A 20,421-nucleotide genomic window follows, 5' to 3' on the forward strand; every position below is an offset into this window, starting at 1 on the left:
ATCTAGGTTCATATGAAAAATCTGAATTGCATAAGGATATTACAATGAATTATTTATTCTCTTTCTCTCCACTCACTTGTTATTGAACTTTGATGTATTTGTTTGAACTGTTTTCTTATTGTGAAAATACCTGTAAGATTGGACTAATGAAGATTCTTTTGATATTTATTGTACTTGTGTATTGATCATTCATATTCTGAAATATTAGACAAAGGTTACTTTATAAGTATTCAAAGTTTGTTTTTATTAATGAGTTGACATTTTGCATATTGTGACTATGGTTGTTAGGCATTTTTACTTCATTGAAGTCTCTCATTATCAAGTTCCTATTAGCTCTAACAAAGGTTCATCGGAGGACCTGATATTGTAAGTGATTGAGTTTACATGGGCCCAAACTCTTGGTTATAGAGAAGATCCTGTTTATTGAAAGATCAGGGTTGTGAATGCTTATAAAATTTACACCACTTCCACTGCAACACCTATACAACATCTGTCAGCCCCAGTGGTTTTGCAGTACTCACTGCAATTTACAACACAAGATGCACCCATGTGAGAACTATTTGCAGCATTGGGTGGAGTGGGGGGACAACCGGAGAGCTTGGATGTAGCGTTATGATCCATTTATCTGCCTGCATTTGCCTGTATTTTGCCTGTTTAGTGACTCAAAAACCGATGTGGAGAATTCAAATGAGTTTGTGTCCTTCCAGGGCTGTAGAAGTGTGTTGCAGTACTGAAGTTGTACTGCAGCCATAGAACTGTTCTATAAAAAATATCAGAGGCTCAGAGCAGTAGAAACGCAGGGAAACAAAGTAAGATTTTAAGTGAGCTCCAGACATGCCCGCCAGTACTATATTCCACCCACCCCTATCTGATATCCCAGATGGGTCACTCCAGAATTTTCTTATCAGCACCCACAGGATTCCCTTTGAGGCTCCTTTGAGTGCCGGCAGTGTCCAGTAAGTTTAGACCGCTCTAGTGTAAGCTAGAATGTTCAAGTCCGCTCGAAACACAAGAGGTACACACGTCTTCGTTGTAGAGGCAGTGTTCACGTCCTCTGAAGCAGCGGCTCTTGAAATCGCACGAACGTAACTTTTTGCAAAAGAAAAATGTTTTATTGCTGTTGCGTGGTCATTCGGGAGACCTATATACTTCAAAAAAGCATTTACTGCCATCTTTCACACGCACGAAGAACCTGGCTATTTACAAAACTGGCAGTGATGCAAGCCGATTGGTCACCGTCACAACTTTGGCGACAAGGTTTTAGACAAACAGATCAGCATCTATAGTACAGAGACCCCACTGAGTGAGGGAGCCTTGAAATGTCTCTCCTTAGAGCAATCGAACAGTCTTTCCTGTTACAGTCAAGTAGTCCTCGTCAGCCAGGGCATGCAGGGCTTCCTCGAACATATCCTTGGTCACAGCCTGGAAGAAAAGGAACAATAATTAAAAAAAAAGATACAACACATCAACTATAATTCTTTCTGCACCTCACAAAGCTAAAGTACCTAAGCAGCCGCACGAAAATACCATTATAAAAAGCCAACACAAGGCAACCCAGACTTATGCCCCGAAAATCCGTGTCTGCCAAGGGAATATTGTGCTGTACAATGGGACGAGTCCTGCTATATGCAGTGCTTTAAACGGGCAGGTAGTTTCCAGCACGACGTACCTGCACTGCTTAAATCCCCGGACTTCTCAGCACTGCTGCAAAACATTTAATGGGAAAGTACTTGCACTCCTCTGGAGCAAACAGGTACTCTAAAGAGCAAGTCCCTCCACGCGTACGTCTCTGGTTAAATGCATGTTGCAGGCTGCATAGTGTATTTCTACTAGTTCAGTGGTACTAATAAGAGAGTTGAGTCTACAGGAGTGTCTTGAAGACACCATCCTCTCCAAATACCTATGCTTTATGACCAAGCACCCAATACATACAACACTGAATGCGCATCACCACTTACCATGTCAGACTGGGCTCGGAGATCCTCAAAGAGCATCTGATATTTCAGAGCCGGCGTTTTGCCCTTTGACTGGATAAGCTTCTTCAGAGCTTGGGCTAGTTCCTCTTTGCGTTTTCGGGCGGTTGCACTCATTCCTACGAGAGAAAGTTACAAACACCAAGTGGCAATGATTCAAGGTGCCATCTAACGGTCATGATGCTAAGCAAGGACCACCAGACAAGTTATTTAAACTTAGCTTTGCAAGCTGGCCATTACACATTTCAAACAAGTGCAACTCATTTTCCTTCTAAAAACTTTAAATCTCCAATAAGGACTAAATCACTTATGACTTTTTTTTTTTAATTTAACTGCACCCCGGTTCATAATAGCAGCACAAAGTCAGCCCAACATTCCTCCCCAAACCCTTCAGAAACATTCTATGGACTGAATAGAGACCCCAAACTAGTAACTAGCAACTAGTAACTAGAAATTAGGACAGCATTTAATGTCCTTTTATGGGTCTGGCATCAATACACTCCTAGCAGTGTTGGCCTTATCATTGTATATTATGTATTTGAGTAAGATGATCCATCAAAGTACAATAAGTTTCAGAAAATCTGCGATATATATATAAATATATATATATATATATATATAAATATAATTTTGCTCCCTGCCAGGATTGTCCTGTGTTTCAGTTTAGGGAGGGCCTGACCGGCAGTTCGGGCTGTAATGTAATGAACACTGATTTGCATATGGCTGGATCCAAAATGAGGCGGCATGGTATGCAAGATAAACTAGGGTGCGGCCCAAGTGACTAGTAGTGGCTGATATTAACTCAAGCAAATAGGGTCTGAGTTTTGAGCGATGCACATAGGTGGGAGGATGCCAACAGAAGGGGGCAGAGGGCTGTAGTTATAAAATAGTCCTTCATGAAGTCCAAAGCGAGTCCTTGAGTGGAGATATATGCTCCAATGGTCACAGCTAGGACAGAGGACAGTCTCAAGCCAATACCTTATAGGGTGCCCCCAACGATTTTATGAATATGGTTAGTAATAGGGCTGTACAGTCAAAAGCCAGACCTAAAAATCTGAATAAATACCCATTTTTATCCTAAAAGACAAGTTTTATACCAATTGATAATCTTGATGCACAAACTTGGTTCTGAAGGCAGCAGTGCATGCAGCTCTAGATTATTAGGCCATTTAACAGTCCTTCAGACTGACCTGTGGTGAGAATGGAGATGTCCACGATGCCAGTTCTGGGGTCAGTCGCAGATTGCTTCAGAGCCTCTCGATGCAGGCGCTTTGCCTCCTCCACATCTATTGTTTCCACTTTGTTTGAAAAGCGTACTTTCGAGTGAGCTTCTGCCAGGCGGATCAGTGATTCCAGCTGACGGGGGTAGGCAGAGACCATGCCTCGTCCACTGCCAACCTTTCGCATGTCTACATACGCCTAGGGAACACAAGCACAGCAATGAATGTTCCACTCTCGCCGAATGTCATTCTTCCATCTGTAAAAATGCTAGGCTGTTGTGGTTTATCCAAATAACGTTTAGCTAAAAGCTATCAGAATTCTAAAGATTACAAAATGGCTGTGACAGGCAGACCTCCCAGCAGACTAAAGCAGGTGTTAATATATCATTCAACTATGAATTCACAGGAAGTCAGGTACCTGGGCCTTCCTCACCCACATTTGAGCTCCCTGTATCTCATTCTACTGCCAAATTCTTTTAGTCTTACATGGCAAGGAAGGCATGGCGCTTAGGGCTCTCAAGAAAGTCAATCACCCATGTGTTGCGACTCTCAGCAGCATTTGAGGTAAAGGCTGTGGATTCAGGGTTCATATAATGACTGACTTTGCCCATAGTACTTCTCCAGGGACACATCTAAATCAGGAACAGTCTCATACCCTACCTTAAGTGCAGAGCACCAAACCCACCTGAACTCTAACACCCTGTGCACATTCACGAGTTTAATTGAGGTAGTAAAAATTAAGTCCAAAACTGCTAAACTGATCCAGTCCAAAAGTTCCCTGAAGCAATATAAAAAATGTGTCAATACTTCCTCCACATTAATGCATGCACAATGATTGTACACCGACTGCAACGAGTACATTGCAATGAACAAAATTTTGAAAAATCAAAATGGAAGGAGCACATTTATATCTTATTTGAAGCTTGTGTGCAAACAGCACCAGATTATATACACTTGTAGCTGGCTTCTCAAAAAATAATAAAAGGTTGTGGAAGTTTACCTCAATCAGGGCTTGGCCAGCCTCCTCGGTTAGCTTCGGTGTGACGTACGTCCGTGCATATGCAATATAGTCCTTCAGCAGCGCCATGTCCATGTGCTCTTCCTCCATCTGCTCCTCGGTCTGGTAGTAAAGAGCAACCAAGTGGTGGGCGAGACGCCGGTCATAAGCTTCATCTTGTGGATCCAGCATCAAGAAAATCAAATCAAACCTGTGGCAAACAATATCCAAATGAATACTTACTAAACATTCTTTCCAAATATTTTTACAGCAAGTCTCCCAAACTGCACAATTCTGTTTGGGCCAGAACAGTAACATGTAAGGAAAATAACTACAGGCAAAGGGTAAACCTGACGATAAACTGTTCAGAAATGTTCAGGCATGTACTTTATTCATAAGATCTTAATAAAATGTCTAACTCTGGTAGTGAGATCATCATGTACCGAGTCCACGTGTATGGCAAAAGCAGCAACATAATGACGAGAAGGAATATGCTACTTACCAGTATGCATCTGTTCTTGGCATAGAGGGCTGCAGAGTGGTACATTTATGAATAGATCGCCATCTGGTGTTGGGCTCGGATGATTGCACTTTGTTTTTCTTCTGGAGAAGTCTTTGTCGTCATAGGTGACTCCTCCTCTCGGTGTTAGTGCGCATGGGCATCGGCTCCATCCTTAGATTGTTTTGCCATAGTAGGGTTAGATGGAGTAGTGTAGTGTAGTACATAAAGATATGCCCATGTAAATGTATCTAAATAAGATAATGTTGGGACAGACACAGGTTTCCGGGGAGGCAGGGAGGGCATGTACCACTCTGCAGCCCTCTATGCCAAGAACAGATGCATACTGGTAAGTAGCATATTCCGTTCGAGGCATATGGGCTGCAGATGGTACATTTATGAATAGATTGTACAGCAGTTACCTCCCTAGCGGTGGTCACCAGTGTCTGTCGCAACTGTCTGAAATAGAGTTTTTAATACAGCTTGGCCCACTCTGGCTTGTTGTGCAGCCTGTACATCAACACAGTAGTGCTTTGTGAATGTATGTGGTGTAGACCAAGTTGCTGCTCTACATATGTCATCTAGGGGAATGTTCCCTAAGAATGCCATAGATGCTCCTAGTTTTCTTGTGGAATGAGCTCTAGGAGGAACAGTTAATGTTCTCTTTGCTTTAATGTAACATATTTGTATACATCTTACAATCCATCTTGCGATGCCTGCTTTAGAGATAGGATTGCCCTTATGTGTTGGGGAAAATGCTACAAATAGTTGTTTAGTTTTCCTGAAGTCTTGTGTTCTTTCTATGTAGTATGAAATGGCTCTTTTAACATCTAGTGTATGTAGAGCCCTTTCTGCCACCGTCTGTGGCTTTGGAAAGAAGACTGGTAATTCCACTGGCTGATTGATGTGGAATGCTGAAATTACTTTAGGCAAGAACTTTGGGTTTGTTCTAAGAACCACTTTATTCTGGTGTATCTGTAGGAATGGTTCTTGTATTGTTAATGCCTGTAACTCGCTTACTCTTCTGAGTGAGGTAATGGCTATAAGGAATGCCACCTTCCATGTAAGGAATTGTATTTCGCACCTATGCATAGGTTCGAAGGGTGGCCCCATTAGTCTGGTGAGTACTACGTTGAGGTTCCAGACTGGGGAAGGTGGTAATCTTGGTGGAATGACTCTTTTAAGCCCTTCCATGAATGCTTTTATCGCTGGTACTCTGAACAGTGATATGCGCTGCCTATTTTGTAGGTATGCTGCTATAGCTGCTAGATGTACTCTGATAGATGTGTACGCTAGATTACATTGCTGTAAGTGTAACAAGTAGCAAATAATCTCCCTTGTTGATACGTCTAGAGGGTTGATATTGTTATTAGTGCAGTGTATAGCAAACCTCTTCCACTTAGCTGCATAGCATGCTCTGGTGGTTGGACGTCTCGCTTGTTTGATTATTTCCATGCAATTTGGGGGGAGATCTAAGTACCCAAATTCTAGGATTTCAGGAGCCAGATCGCTAAGTTCAATTGAGTTGGATCTGGGTGCATTATCTCTCCATGGTTCTGTGTAAGGTGCATGGGTAGAATTCGTAGCTTTTGATGTGGCACTTGTGAGAGTTGCAGGAGCGTGGTGAACCACGGCTGTCTTGCCCACGTGGGTGCTACTAGTATCATGGTCATTGAATGTTGTTGCAGTTTCCTGACCACTAATGGGATTAGTGGGAGAGGGGGAAAAGCGTATGCAAATTTGTTGGACCAATTTATCCATAACGCATTGCCCTGCGACAGGTGATGTGGGTACCTGGACGCGAAGCTTTGGCATTTTGCGTTCTGATGAGTGGCAAATAGGTCTATCTCTGGTTGTCCCCATCTTTGGAAGAATGGCTGCAGTATTTGTTGGTGCAGTTCCCATTCGTGTATTTGTTCCGACTGTCTGCTTAAGATGTCTGCTATCTGGTTTTGAACTCCTGGTAGGTGTTCGGCTAACAGATAGATGTTTTGAGGAATGGCCCATCTCCAAATCTCCTGTGCTAGTCTGGATAATTGGAGAGAGTGCGTCCCCCCCTGTTTTTGAATATAATACATTGCTGTCATGTTGTCTGTTCTGATCAGGACTGCTTTGTGGATAACATGTATCTGAAAGGCTTTCAATGCTAGAAACACTGCCAGTAGTTCTAGATAGTTGATGTGCAGTGTTTTTTCCTGCACACTCCACCTTCCTTGTACTGTGTATTTGTCCATATGTGCTCCCCATCCGGTGAGCGATGCGTCTGCGGTTATTGTCACCTGTGGAATTGGCTCTAGGAACGACCGCCCCTTGGTAATGTTTGTTCTGTTCCACCACTTCAGAGAGCGGTGTGTGCGGTCGTCTACCAACACCAGATCCGTAATCTGTCCTTGAGCCTGATTCCACTGTGTCGCTAAGCATTCTTGTAGCGGACGCATTTGTAGTTTTGCATATGGTATTAGCAGTATGCAGGATGACATCATACCTAGTAGCTGCATGAACACTCTTGCTGTTAGTGAGTGTTGTGGCTGAAATCTCTGAATGATTGTAAGCATTGCTTGGACTCTTATTGGGTTGGGGTACACTTTGGCTTTTTCTGTGTCTATGGTAGCCCCCAGATATTGTTGAACTTTGTTTGGTTGTAGGTGTGACTTTGTGTAGTTCACCGTGAACCCTAGCTGGTGTAGTAGCTGAATTGTCTTTTGTGTGTGTTGCAGACACTCCTCTTGCGACCTGGCTTTTATTAGCCAGTCGTCCAAGTATGGGAAGACATGAATTTGTTGTCTTCTTAGGTGAGCTGCTACCACTGCCAGGCATTTTGTGAACACCCTTGGTGCCGTCGTGACACCAAATGGGAGGACTTTGAACTGATAATGTTGTCCTTCTACCACAAACCTGAGGTATTTCCTGTGGGCTTTGTGAATAGGGATATGAAAGTAAGCGTCTTTTAGATCCAGTGTAGAAAGAAAGTCCCCTTTCTTCAGTAAAGGAAGTACTTGTTGGAGCGTGACCATGTGGAAATGTTCCGAATTTATGTATGCGTTGAGAGGTCTTAGGTCCAGTATTGGCCTTAGAGACCCGTCCTTTTTGGGGATTAGGAAGTATAGGGAGTATACTCCTGTTCCCTGTTGGTGCTGTGGAACCTTCTCTATGGCATGCTTTTCTAGCAGTGATATTACTTCCTGTTTTAACAGTGTCAGGTGATCTTGTTTCATTGGACGCTGTTTGGGGGGGATGTTTGGTGGGGTAGCTGTGAGTTCTAGGCAATAACCATGTTGGATAATTTGTCTTACCCACTTGTCTGATGTGATGTTTTCCCAGACAGGTAGGAACTGTGATAGGTGTCCCCCTACCGGTGTTATATGGTCTGGGGGAAGCTCTATGAAGTCACTGTTTTGGGGTTGGAGAGTTGCGGTTGTTGTTGTTTCCGCGACCTCTACCCTTGTTGTTGTTACCCCTGTATCCACCTCTAGAATTACCTCTGGGTGATGTAGGTGTAAAAGAGGTTTGCTGTTGGTTTGTACCTGTACTTTTGGATCCTCCTCTATAGGTGGATCTACGAAAGGAACCTCTTTGTGTCGGCTGCTGCAATGCTCCCATTGATTTAGCCGTTTCTGTATCCTTTTTCATTTTTTCTAGGGCCTCATCTGTCCCTGTGCCAAAAAGTGTTTTCCCATCAAAAGGTTGATTAAGTAACGAGGTTTGTACCTCTTGTTTGAATCCTGACACTCTGAGCCATGCATGTCTCCTTAGCATGATGCTTGTATTTGTCGACCTTGCCGCAGTTTCTGCCGCGTCTAGGGCGCACTTTATTGAAGTGTTAGTAATTAACTTCCCTTCTTGTATAAGTTGATCAGCTCTCTTTTGATGTTCTTTAGGGAGATGTTTGATGAGTGTTTCTAATTCATCATAATGCGCTCTGTCATACCTTGCAAGTAGTGCTTGTGTATTAGCTATGCGCCAACTGTTTGCCGCTTGAGATGCTACTCTCTTGCCAGAGGCATCTATTAGTTTAGACTCTTTGTCAGGAGGTGGCGCTTCTCCCGTAGATAAAGAGTTTGCTCTCTTGCGAGCGTTTGTGACCACTAGTGAGTCTAGAGGAATTTGTCCCTTAATGTATATTGGGTCTTTTGGAGCTGCCCTATATTTTTTATCAATTCTTGGGTTCAATACCCTAGCCCTCACTGGGTCTTTGAATATCTCTGATGTATGACTGAGAAGGCCTTTTAGCATTGGTAGTGTTCCTGATGTTCTTTGTGCAGTAGGTAGTGTCTCTAATAAGAAGTCCTGTACTAGAGGTTCTGTATGTAGGTCTACCTTATGAAATGTTGCTGCTCTAGTAATGAGTTGTGCAAACCCAGTATTGTCATCAGGAGGTGAAGGTTTTGAGGGATATGACTCAAGGTCGGTATCATTACCTGATCCCACATTATACTCCTCCCATGGGTCTGCCTCCTCTGGGATTGTGTCCTCATCATCCCCAGGGTGTCCCCCCTCCCCTGTGTCACTTTCTCCATCTGTTGTAGGTGTAGATGGACGTGTGGGAGGAATATCTGGCCTATTGTGAGGAATAGGCGAAGATGGTGTGTGAGGTTTGGGAGAAGGGGGAGGAGTTGTATTCGTCCCCATTGTTCTCTTCTTTGGATGAGCCTTGTCGTCCAAATGTTCATGTTTCCTCTTTTTAGGTAGCTCTGTGACTACCTTGCCAGTCTTTGGGTCAATAAACAAAGTCTTTTGTTTAGGATCCGTTCCGTGTTCCTGTGTCGGTACCGCAGTTTTCGGTTCCGAAAGGTGTCTTTTCTTTGAAATGTCCATTTGTGTTTTCGGTGCCGAAGTTTTGTTCGGATCCGATTTCTTCGGTATCGAAGATGTCCCCGGTGTCGAGGGTGTTTTCGGCGCCGAAGCGTGCTTCGGTGTCGACATGGACTGCTTCGACTTCGAGCTTTCCTTGACCTGGTGCTTCGGTGTCGATGTGGTTGGTTTATCGGAACCGGAACCACTATGATGGGGGACCGAGTGTTTCGGTTTCTGTTTCGTTGCCGGGCTCGAAGGCGGGGCGTTGGAAACTTTTTTCGGTTGTCTGACCGGGCTCGAGGGCGGGGTCGACACCGTGCGGGGTCTGTTTTTCGGTAAAGGGACGTCGTCACTCACGGTTTGTTGGACGTCGATCTCCTCGACGTCGGACTCGTCCGCTTCTGACCCCGCCTCGTCGGCCTCTTCTTCCTCCTCTTCTGGTTGCTGGTCCTCGAACAGCTCCGGGATTGCTTGTGACTGCATTCTCGATACCTCGTGTCTTCGGGCTCGACGGTTTCTAATCGTCGACTTTGACGAGAACGCTGCACAGGCCTCACAGTCCCTGGATTCGTGTTCAGGGGACAAGCAGAGGTTGCACACTTCGTGTAGGTCCTTGTGTGGGAACTTAGCACCACACGTTGGACATTTTTTGAATGGAGTCCTTTCCATGGACCCCGGGCTGGACTACGTCGAGTTTCTCGTAGTCGTCGTCCTTCGAATCGCGTCGGTATGGAGTGAAGTCGCGTTCGATAACGATACCGTCGATTTGGAAAGGAATACGCGCCGGTTATAACCTTCTTTGTTGAAGTCGGTCCGGAGCGCTTCGATCCTCATCCGAACCCGATGGCGGAAAAAAACAATCTAAGGATGGAGCCGATGCCCATGCGCACTAACACCGAGAGGAGGAGTCACCTATGACGACAAAGACTTCTCCAGAAGAAAAACAAAGTGCAATCATCCGAGCCCAACACCAGATGGCGATCTATTCATAAATTTACCATCTGCAGCCCATATGCCTCGAACAGAATATTACCTCGCACTGGCACAGGAAACCCATCACACCTCTTAGATGCTCTGGCATCCCAGCACAGGTGATTGTTCGCAGTGTGGTCAAAACTTTAAGGTCTTCAACCAGGTGTCCCTTCCTAGCAGCCCTAATCCAGCACCACAAGGGTGGCTTACTTCCAGCAGAGTACAAAAGAAAAATATATCCCACTTACTCAAATGTTGAGACCATTAAGAACCCTAATAAAAGACAGTTACCTGTAACTAAACAAACACCACGGAGTGGGAGACAACAGAAGAGTGAATGTATGAAAGTGCCCCTTTTTGACAAGGTCACCCCCACTTTTTGCTCACCAGTACTGACTGGCAGTGCACTGGATCCCTGCTAACCAGACCCCAGAGCCAGTGCTCCTTGCCTAAAACCAAGACAAATACTTAATTGTAACCCAATTGGCAAGGACTTTAGCACCTCTGCAAGTCCCTGGTAAATGGTAACTCTGACACCTATGGCATGGGTACTAAAGAGGGTACCTTAGTGCTGCAGCATGCATTATGCCACCCTAAGGGGCTCACACCAAAACTACAGATAAACTACCCTTTCATGATGAGTGAAATGGTGCAAACCATTTTGAAAACACGACATGGCACACTAAATGTGCTATGCTCATGTACACTGCATGTACTATATGTAAGTGACCACTACAGCAGGCCTTACAGCTCTAAGGCAAGGTGCAGTAAATTACATGCGAGGGCACATCTGCATGAGCAGATGTGGTCATGTAATGCCAAAGTTCCATTGCTAGTCATTACAAGGGATCAGGAAGCTATGTTAAAGGTACGTAGGAGGCACTGGTCGTTAAGAGTTGCACAGCTACATAATCGCCTCATTAAAAATACTGATGTTTGGTACCAAACACCTTGTTTTGATGAATTCGTACTGATGCCAGTATCAGATTTATGAAGACAGGCACCCAGAGGGCACCGTATAGGTGCCTCCTGAACCACACTAGTCACTTAGCAAGTGGCCTGACTGGGACCAACCACAACCAGACTGCCACCACAGACATGTTTCTGACCCACTGCAGGTGAGAGCCCGCACTTTCAAAGGTCATGAACATTGCCTGCCTGGCAGAAGGTGATCACACCTCTAGCAGGATGACTAGTGAATTTGGCATATCAAGGCCAGAGGCTTCAAAGCCTCTACCACCTTTGATATGCGATCCTGGCTACCCCGCCGCAAAAACACAACCTACCGACGAGGGACTTCAGGACCAATGAGGCACGCAGAGTGGCCCTGCCGTCTTGTTTTCTCATTCTCTCCGGGTCAACACATGAACCAAGAGAGCCTCCAACTCTAGTGGCCAGCGGACAAAAAAATCTCTGCGTCCCCTCGCTCCAGAAACCTTCGCAAGCAGAGTTCCCCTTTAGGTTCTGCCAGACTTGTCTCTAAGTCCCCACTTGCAGCCTGTTTGTTACAGGTACTTTTGAATAAACTGTGTAGTGCTCGAGGATACCATCGTGACGCAGGGGGACTGGTCTGAGCATGCAGGAAAGACACCCTGCTCAGACCAGGGAGTCTTTGGGGTTTCGCCAGCCCGGTTGCTCAATGCAGCTGGGCAAGTGCGCATGTGTTTTGGTCAGCCTGAGACGACAGCCAAAACACATATGCGCACTTAAGGAGTGGAGTGAGCTAGCACTCCTCCTCCCCCTTCCCCTTCCATACCTACACCCGCCCCTCCCAACACCGCTTTGCTAAGAGCAGGCAAATGTAAAATAAAACGGTGGAAGACCATAGTTTTATTTTACATTTGCTGGCTCTGAGCCAGGCAGCGGGGCGACACTCCTCTGCCATTGCGCAAGAGCCGCCACTGCCAGCACCCCTGCACCTGTACACACCACCACACCACGGCAGGTAAATCCGAACTGCTGGGGGTTCTTTGGACCTTGGCCCCCAAGCACCTTAAGGCACCTTCGACAATCACATGGAAGTATCTATATGCAGCTCACGTATTCCTCCAATAGGATAACATTACAGCGTTCGAGTCTCATGCCTCAAAAGATGTTGAGCATTTTTTATGTTTCTTGTAAAATCTATAACTTCGAAAGTACTTACATGATTCTGGAGATCTTGGTGTCTAAATATTAAAATCTGCGTTGTTTTTCTAAATTGGTCTCAGATTGATTTTCGACTGCATGTCTCATTTATTGACCCAGTGTGTGTAACAAATGCTTAACACTTCTGATAAGCCTAAGCTGCTTGACCACACTACCACAAATAAAGCACTTGGAATTATTAAATTAAGCCCTGTAAAGCAAGAAGAGTCATCTAGACTTTACATGGTGTGCCCTTACATTGGTACCATCACAAAAAGCCAGCTTCCTACAGTGTGTTCCATGAGTGCGCTCAACCAAAGGAGTGAAACCGAATAAAATTATCCTTCTAGACACACTCACCCTACAAAAAACAAAATGCCCAGTAGAAACCACCATGGAATAATTTATGTAATGAGTACCTAGAAAGCAGCGTGTGGGGAAGTTCTATATTCTCAATGGTGGTTTTCTTTGGATTCCACTGAGACTCCACAGGGTTCGCTGCAGCCAGCACAGAGGTACGTGCATTCAACTGACAAATAATTCCAGCCTGAAAAACAAAACACAAGTTCATAACCACAGACACTTGGAGAGAATGGAGAAGTAAAAATCAGGTCACAAGAAATGTGTAAAGATATATAAAACAATTAATCTGACTACCTAAAATTATCATCGTCGGGGATTTTTTTCCCCCTAGAGAGGCAGCCAACTAAGCGAACGCTTGGGTGTAGTGCGGGAATAACATGTCATAGCTTTCAGGGTCTGGTAAGTGGAATAAGGTGGTGATCAAATGTATGGGCCTCAACTGACCTTACATTTTAAGACACAAGCGCAGCCTTTGAGCTAGTAAACACTAGTTTAGTAGGAGACACAGCTCAACCTAGACCAGAGGTCTTCAATCTGTGGGGTGCAACCCCATGGGGCCGTGGTGCCTTGGGAAGGGGGTCACACATTTACAGGCTTCACTTCTGTCTGGAATCCAAAACATGTGAAAAGGAATAAAAACAAAAAACCTCCCAGGACACTTCAAGGCTTCAACCAAAGTTAATTGAGTGTGTTCTGAAAGGAAAAGGCCGGCAGACAGGCAAAACAATCCTTCGTGCCAGAGTGCCTGCTTGCCTGAATGATATGTAAATGTATAACTTAATCTGCAAATGTAAAGGGTGCTTGTGAACGGTTCTGGTTTTTATTGCTCGAATCACTCCAAGCATTGTGATGCCAAAGATTTTTTTTGTGGTAGTAGGAAGAGTTAACAACTGGGCTGTGAAGTGCATGTTTTCAATCAGGATTGCACTTGCACAGCGCTTAGCACCCCAGAGCAGATGTTGAAGGGACAGTTGTGCAAAAAAAAAAAAAAAATACTTATGGCCTGGTATTACTAAAATCAACATTTTGGAAGCTCCATTTTATCCTAAAACTATTTGCACAGTTTGAGGCAGTCTTCTAATGTGTGTAATGCAAGTATAAAATAACGACTTACACATTCACAGTGCTTTCTGTCACAGGCTGTGACATCGTGGCACTAAAAATACACAAGCTACTATTCTCCACTGCACCAACCAAATTTAATTCTGTGGCTCTCTGGTTACACACAGACCTCTGCAGTGCATTATCTAATAGCGCTGGGCTCCCTACAATCCAGTGAATAAAGTAACGAACTTAGGAATCATGTTTGATTCTATGCTTTCTTTCGAGTTTCATGTGAACCAGTTGACCTAGACATCCTTCTACACTTTAAAATTACTTAGGATTCTTCCTTTTATTCCGGCCAACCAGACTACTGTAATGGCCTTTTTTATCAACCTTCAGGAAAAATGCTGGCAAAGTTACAGACTGTGCAAAACGCAGCAGCACGTTTACTGTTGAACATCCCAAAACACAAATCTGTCTCTATGTCGCTTAAAGAGCTACACTGGTTGCTGGTGAAGAGACAGATTGAATTTAAGGCCCTCTGCGTAGCTTTTAAAGCTATTCATGACATAGGAACTGCCTTTTTAAATAGAATTTGCAAGCCCTACATTCTGGCCGGTTCTCTTCGCTCAGCTTATGCTCATAACCTGGTAGTTCCCAGGTTCAAAAAGTGTTCTTGGGGAGGTAGAAACTTCCTGGTCTGTACTACCTGACTTTGTAACTCGATTCCACTAAGGCTAAAGGAAGAAACTCCTCTGTTGGCCTTCAGAAAGGCGCTAAAAACGTGGCTTTTTATTCTCTGATGTTGTCAAATCTCTCCGGTATCTTTTGTCAGATGAGCTCCTTGACATCCTCAGGTGAACGCTTTGTGCTTTATAATTTTCTCATTTCATTTCTTTTTTTAAAGTTTTTTAATTTTAGCTACCCATTATTTTATAAGTAGCTACCCGATGGTGAGACCTAAAAAACTGAAAATATTTTGGGGCTGATTTAGGAGAGGATTACACCGCCGGAGTGTCACTTTTTTTGAACCTCCGAAGGTACAAGCATCACATTCAATTCTATGAGACGACGTAAAGTCACCCTGTGTGGCTTTGCATAGCCTCAGATATGGAGTAAGACAAAGCAGCGCAAGTCACTGCGTTGCCATACTATGGTAAGCAGGCGTTCCATGGGTATTATGGTGGGTGTTCCCATGCCATCCAATGGATTTTGACGCTGCCCTAGATTTACAAAACCATGTAAACATGGGGCAGGGCCAAATTCTACGCCTCCCCACAGCAGGTGTTACAAGGAGAAATGTTCTCATTTCTCCTTGTTTTGTAAGTGCTGCATTCTGCAACTCACATAGAACGAAGAAAACCCCTCCTGGGATTTTTTGTGCAGGAAGGTGCCCCTTACTGCATGAAAACAAACCTGCCTGCATTGCGCTAGGCAGTGCACCAACGCAGGAAGAAAGGATAAGAATGCACTGTATTTCATAAATACGGGTTATTCCTGCCCTTTCACGTAGGCATGGGGCAGCGCAGCAAGATGACTTGTGGTGCTGCCCTATGCCAATTCCTCATAAATGAGGCTGTTTGTTTTTAGCCACACCTTTGACCACGCCCACTGACCTTCGGTTTGATAAATACTGTTTATTATTTCCCCACTGTAAAAATGATTTACTATGGGAATTGGGGGCGTTTATGGTTGTCAATGATGAGCAGTACCAAGTTCTTGAACTTTTTCAGGAGGGGGTTCTTACGCCTAAAAGGTTTTGGCATGGGGGTCTCTGCATCAAAAAGTTTGAAGACCTTTGTCCTAGACAAACACTAGTGCACAATGGAAATTTTCTCCTGGGAGCCTGCTTCAGGCTGCTGTATATTAAGACTGAGGTTTTAAACATACAACCAAACTAGACCTGGATTTCTAGCATTTTAACTTCGCACCTCACCCGTTTCAACGGCCACCATTGCTTTTAGGATGCCAATTTTTCCTCCTGATTAACAAAACCTAGTTTAATTTAAACATTTACTAAACATGGCTTTGCTCTAGGTCACATCATAATTAACACTTTGCTTAACAGTGTAAGATGTGGGATAATATGCTTGGAAACCAGAATCCACAATAACTTTCTAGAAAGATGACCGATTCAAGAAATCAAGAAAACCACAGATTTAAATGCATTTTAAAACACTTTTCTTTTTTGTTTAGAGATGTGATCTGTTGCAAGTACATCTGGAGGTACTAAACTGTCCAAAAAAGTTTCAGGATTTGCCAACAGCATAACCACTTGTTAAAGTGGACCTAACACCAATGGAATGTCTTACCTTAGCTATGGAAAGGGTCTGCTGTTCCATCACTTCGTGCAACACAGACCTTGTGCTTTCACTCATCTTGTCGAACTCATCAATGCAACAGATGCCGTTGTCACTGAGAACCAGTGCCCCAGTCTGCAGGACCAGCTGTCGTGTTTCGGGATCCTTCATGACATAGGCCGTAAGACCCACAGCACTTGAGCCCTTTCCAGATGTGTACTGACCCCTTGGTACCAGGTTGTAGACATACTGCAGAAGCTGAGACTTACTGGTGCCTGGGTCCCCACACAACAATATATTAACTTCGGCTCTGAAATTACCCCGCCCTGTGTGGCTGAAGTCCTTTCGTGTACCACCGAACAGCTGCAGAAGAATGCCCTGGGGGAGTGGTTTGAAAGGATCAAATAGGGCAAAATGCAGACAGGGAACAAAAAAAGACCACAGAAAATCAGTAAAGCATTGGGCACTTGTCAAGGGACTTGAGCTCCCTGAAACTACCATAAATAAAATTGACAATTCCCCACCACACTCCCCACTAACATGTGAATGGTCAGAACCCCATGCACACACAGCATACCAACAAACAAATTACTTAACCTTAATCCCAACTTGGATATTGCAAACACTGCTACTCAAAAACGTTTGTGTGGAACCCAGATAAAGCATCATATGGCTTACAGCAAGAACTGCAACATATGTAGATTCTATTTTTTCTATGCAAGTAGTGCAAAATGCTATGCTCAATGGCAAATGCACAGCTCCCATGGCTTGCTTGCTTTTACAGGCCCGCTCCCTAAACGTACCTTCTTGATATCTTCATGTTCATAAATACTTGGAGCAAGCGCGGAGGCCAGCCTCTCGTAGATATCAGGCTTCCTGGCAAGTTCCTTCAGCACCTCTACACGCTCCTCTGTGAACATCTTCTGCTCAGAATCTTCATCTATGCCGTGCAATCGTTTCGCATCGGTCTTGCGGTAATGGATGACATCAATATGGGTCTTGTAGACTGACTTGACATTGCTCACTCTTGGGTTTACTCGCATAGGAACAGCACGGTAGATACCTGCAGGGAACAATGTATGGTGAGCCCTTTGCCATATATGGGGATTCAACTGCATGACACATGCACCCACTAACAGCAGCTTATGGACGCCTTTCAAAACAAGTATTTCATAGATGTAGATCAAAACACAATCATGCCTTGGAACCAACATTCAGTGCAGTAGCAAAGACTTAAATCAAACTACACCAATGTGAACATTGAAGGCATACAAGTGATATTACACCACCCAGTAGGCCCACTTATGTCTTCTCAAAGCATCTGCTTAGTCTTGCTTTTACCCTGTGATCCACTCTCAGGATTTTAAACCAGTCATTATAGATGCAATTACTCCTTATAACTATCTACTAGAAGGCCATGGATTATAAAGGGCACCCTATCTTTACAATGTGTACCAAGTTAAAAAGAAATTCCAATGACTGGCATCCAATTTCAGAACAAACGCTATTTGTCATTAGCATCTGCAGGACTAAAACTAATTTTGAATAAATGAAATGGTACCAAAAAAATCTCAGCCTCCAACTTCAAACTGATTATATTTAAGGGAAAAGCAGATTTTAGCTTTCGATAAGGACCCGAAGTTCATTGGACTACTGCGGGAGTCTTTTGAATAGCTAACCAATCAAGGCCGACCAGAAGATTCAAAACGTTAAAACCGAAATCCTAAAATACTTTGCCACTGTTAGAGAAACACAACTTACCTGTAACATTAACTCGGTCACCGGGCTGCACTTTGTCCACAAGGTCATTGTGCCCGTAGAGTACAACCGTATGAGGAGTCTGCCCAGCTGGCATGTCTTCAGGGGATTCTTGAAGCTTAATCTGAGAACATAAACAAGTGCTTCATTAGAGGTGTTCCGCCAGCGGATAAGAATCTCCAAATGTATCTACAAGAAAACAAATTCTACAGTTTTCTTTGTCCATCAAAAGTAGCCAATAGCAACGTAGTCATGGGCTTCCCACTCCGCCTACATCTCAAAATCCATGCATTTCAGACTGCATTGGCAAATAAGTCAGGCAATATGTCCCAGCCCAGACATTCAGCCAACACCATATTCCGCAAAGACGTGGTGACTAATGCACTACATGGAACGCTTTCTGGTCAATCCCATAATTGCAGGCATCCAAGCCAGAATATCTGCAGTCAAAGGTCTTCCAGTGTGCGCGCCCTCCCCCAGAAAAACAACTCATCTAGCTCTCAGTGCATAGAAGATCCAGATCATGCGTGCCACTCACCATCTGCTTGTCAGAGAACATGGAGCGGTTGTGGATCAGGGCCATGCTGTGTGTGGTGTTACAGTGCTTACACACGGAGGGCTCAGCAATGCGGCCACGGTCGATTTCCACTCTGGTACTGTAGGCGCACACTTGGCACTTGAAGAAGGCCTCCTGCATCTCGGGAATAATCTGGGATGTGCGGATGATCATGCCGCTGATTGTGATGAGCTGATCAATGTCTACAGAGGGGGGAAAAAGGTATGAGGCTAGGAGCATGGAACTGGTAATCTGCCAACCAAAACCGCCCTTTAAGAGTAACACATAGCACCAAAGCAGTCTGGAAATAACCTGTATCATTGCTTGAGGGGGGTCATTCACACAGAACAAATGGTACTACAAAATTGTAACAGTTTCATCTTTACAGAAGCAAGACATCTGGAAACTTGAACTTGAGTAGGCAATATAGCTGGAAAGCACTATGTACAAACTCCAAGTTGGAGGCAACAACATTTTCGTATAATCATTGAGAAAAAGCTGTAGCATGTGCTTATCTACTGTCAAAAAAATGTGAGGAGTTTGTTTCTGATGTACTAACACACTGGAAAAAAGCAGACTGTTCTTGAGGAGTAAACAAAAAAAACAGATACCTTAAACTGCTACCACAACTAACATTTTATGCTGAAAATATAAAAGCCCTGCAGTACAAATCTGCCCAGCTGGGGTTTGTACATGCCCGCAGGCGTATAGTAAGTAATACGCTGGATAAGCTAGACGCCCCCGACAGATTTGATGGGTGTCTGATCTTCTAGAACGGACAGTAGCTGAGGAGTGCAGGCTCCAAAAAGTCTTTACCAATAACGCAGAGCGAAACCTTGGGATCTGGTGCAGGAGGATTACAAAATGACACAGCCGTGAAACTGAGTGAGAGGGTGACTGATAATAGATAGTCAGAGGAGGGTCCTACAGAGCTACCTATGCTGGATACTGCCCGGACGCCCCCTGGGATGCTCACGGAGACCACTGACACCCCTGCCCATCAGCTATTAATGATTGGGAGGTCCAGGTAAGACTTATTGGAAGTCAGTGGCCGAGGAGTTGCGACCCTCTGTATAGATGTTACATCATATATTTGTATAGTTTGGTGTGATTCTTCCCTTTTCTGGGATTGTACTGCAGTCCTCTGGCTTTCCTAACCCCCTCTGCCTCCTACCTCACATATAGGAAATGTAATGGTTCTTATGATGGCTAATTTTACCCTCGCACGTGGAGGGAACATGAGGACCCTTAAGTTGTACTATTCGTACTTAAATTTTCCTCTCATTTGCTTCTACGGTCATGGGCTGATGTGAGACTACCCCTTCAAAGGGATTGAGCGTCTGAGTCAAATTTCTGTCTATCAAATCGTATATGACCTCTATTATCTTGGAAATGTAATAAACAAACAAAGGTTCAAAAAAGGAAAATAAAAAAAGCCCACATATTTATGCATAAACCATCCACAGTTTTTGAAGCCTTTACCACAGATCAGGTTCATACATTAAACTCACAATGGAATCAATTAAAACAGCAGCATCAGCCGTATGATTTTAGCACCCTGCTCTACTAAGAGAAATTAATTTCATAACAAAAAGGAAGAACCTTCAAGTCAAAGCAACACTTACACAGTAAGCACCACCGCTGACCATTCATGAAAACATGGCTGCTAAATCGTAGTCATGGATTTTGTGCTCCATTATTGATCAGTTTCCCTCTATAGGGTGTGACAAAATCATTGTGCATAAAAAGCTGGGGGGTGGGGGGGAACCAGCAGTTGGAGAAATAGAGAAGTTAAGATGCTATATAAAGAAAATAGTT

The 20,421-nt window shown here is 44.2% G+C and overlaps 1 protein-coding gene across 1 annotated transcript in view; it reads right to left on the minus strand.

Annotated features, from left to right (window-relative positions):
- Positions 1–219: 219 nt before the first annotated feature.
- MCM4 (minichromosome maintenance complex component 4) overlaps positions 220–20,421 on the minus strand; it is a 67,679-nt gene continuing 47,477 nt past the window's right edge. Inside the window, exons 9-17 of the mRNA XM_078687321.1 lie at positions 18,586–18,806; positions 18,051–18,171; positions 17,093–17,352; positions 16,302–16,667; positions 13,002–13,129; positions 4,194–4,401; positions 3,164–3,392; positions 1,959–2,092; positions 220–1,422 (exon numbers count right to left, since the gene is read on the minus strand). Coding sequence (XP_078543447.1) covers positions 1,330–1,422; positions 1,959–2,092; positions 3,164–3,392; positions 4,194–4,401; positions 13,002–13,129; positions 16,302–16,667; positions 17,093–17,352; positions 18,051–18,171; positions 18,586–18,806 — 1,760 coding nt within the window. The 3' untranslated portion in view covers positions 220–1,329. The remainder of the gene's footprint in view (positions 1,423–1,958; positions 2,093–3,163; positions 3,393–4,193; positions 4,402–13,001; positions 13,130–16,301; positions 16,668–17,092; positions 17,353–18,050; positions 18,172–18,585; positions 18,807–20,421) is intronic.

The sequence above is a fragment of the Lissotriton helveticus genome, chromosome 4_1 (genome assembly GCF_964261635.1).
Source record: "Lissotriton helveticus chromosome 4_1, aLisHel1.1, whole genome shotgun sequence".
Lineage (NCBI taxonomy): Eukaryota > Metazoa > Chordata > Amphibia > Caudata > Salamandridae > Lissotriton > Lissotriton helveticus.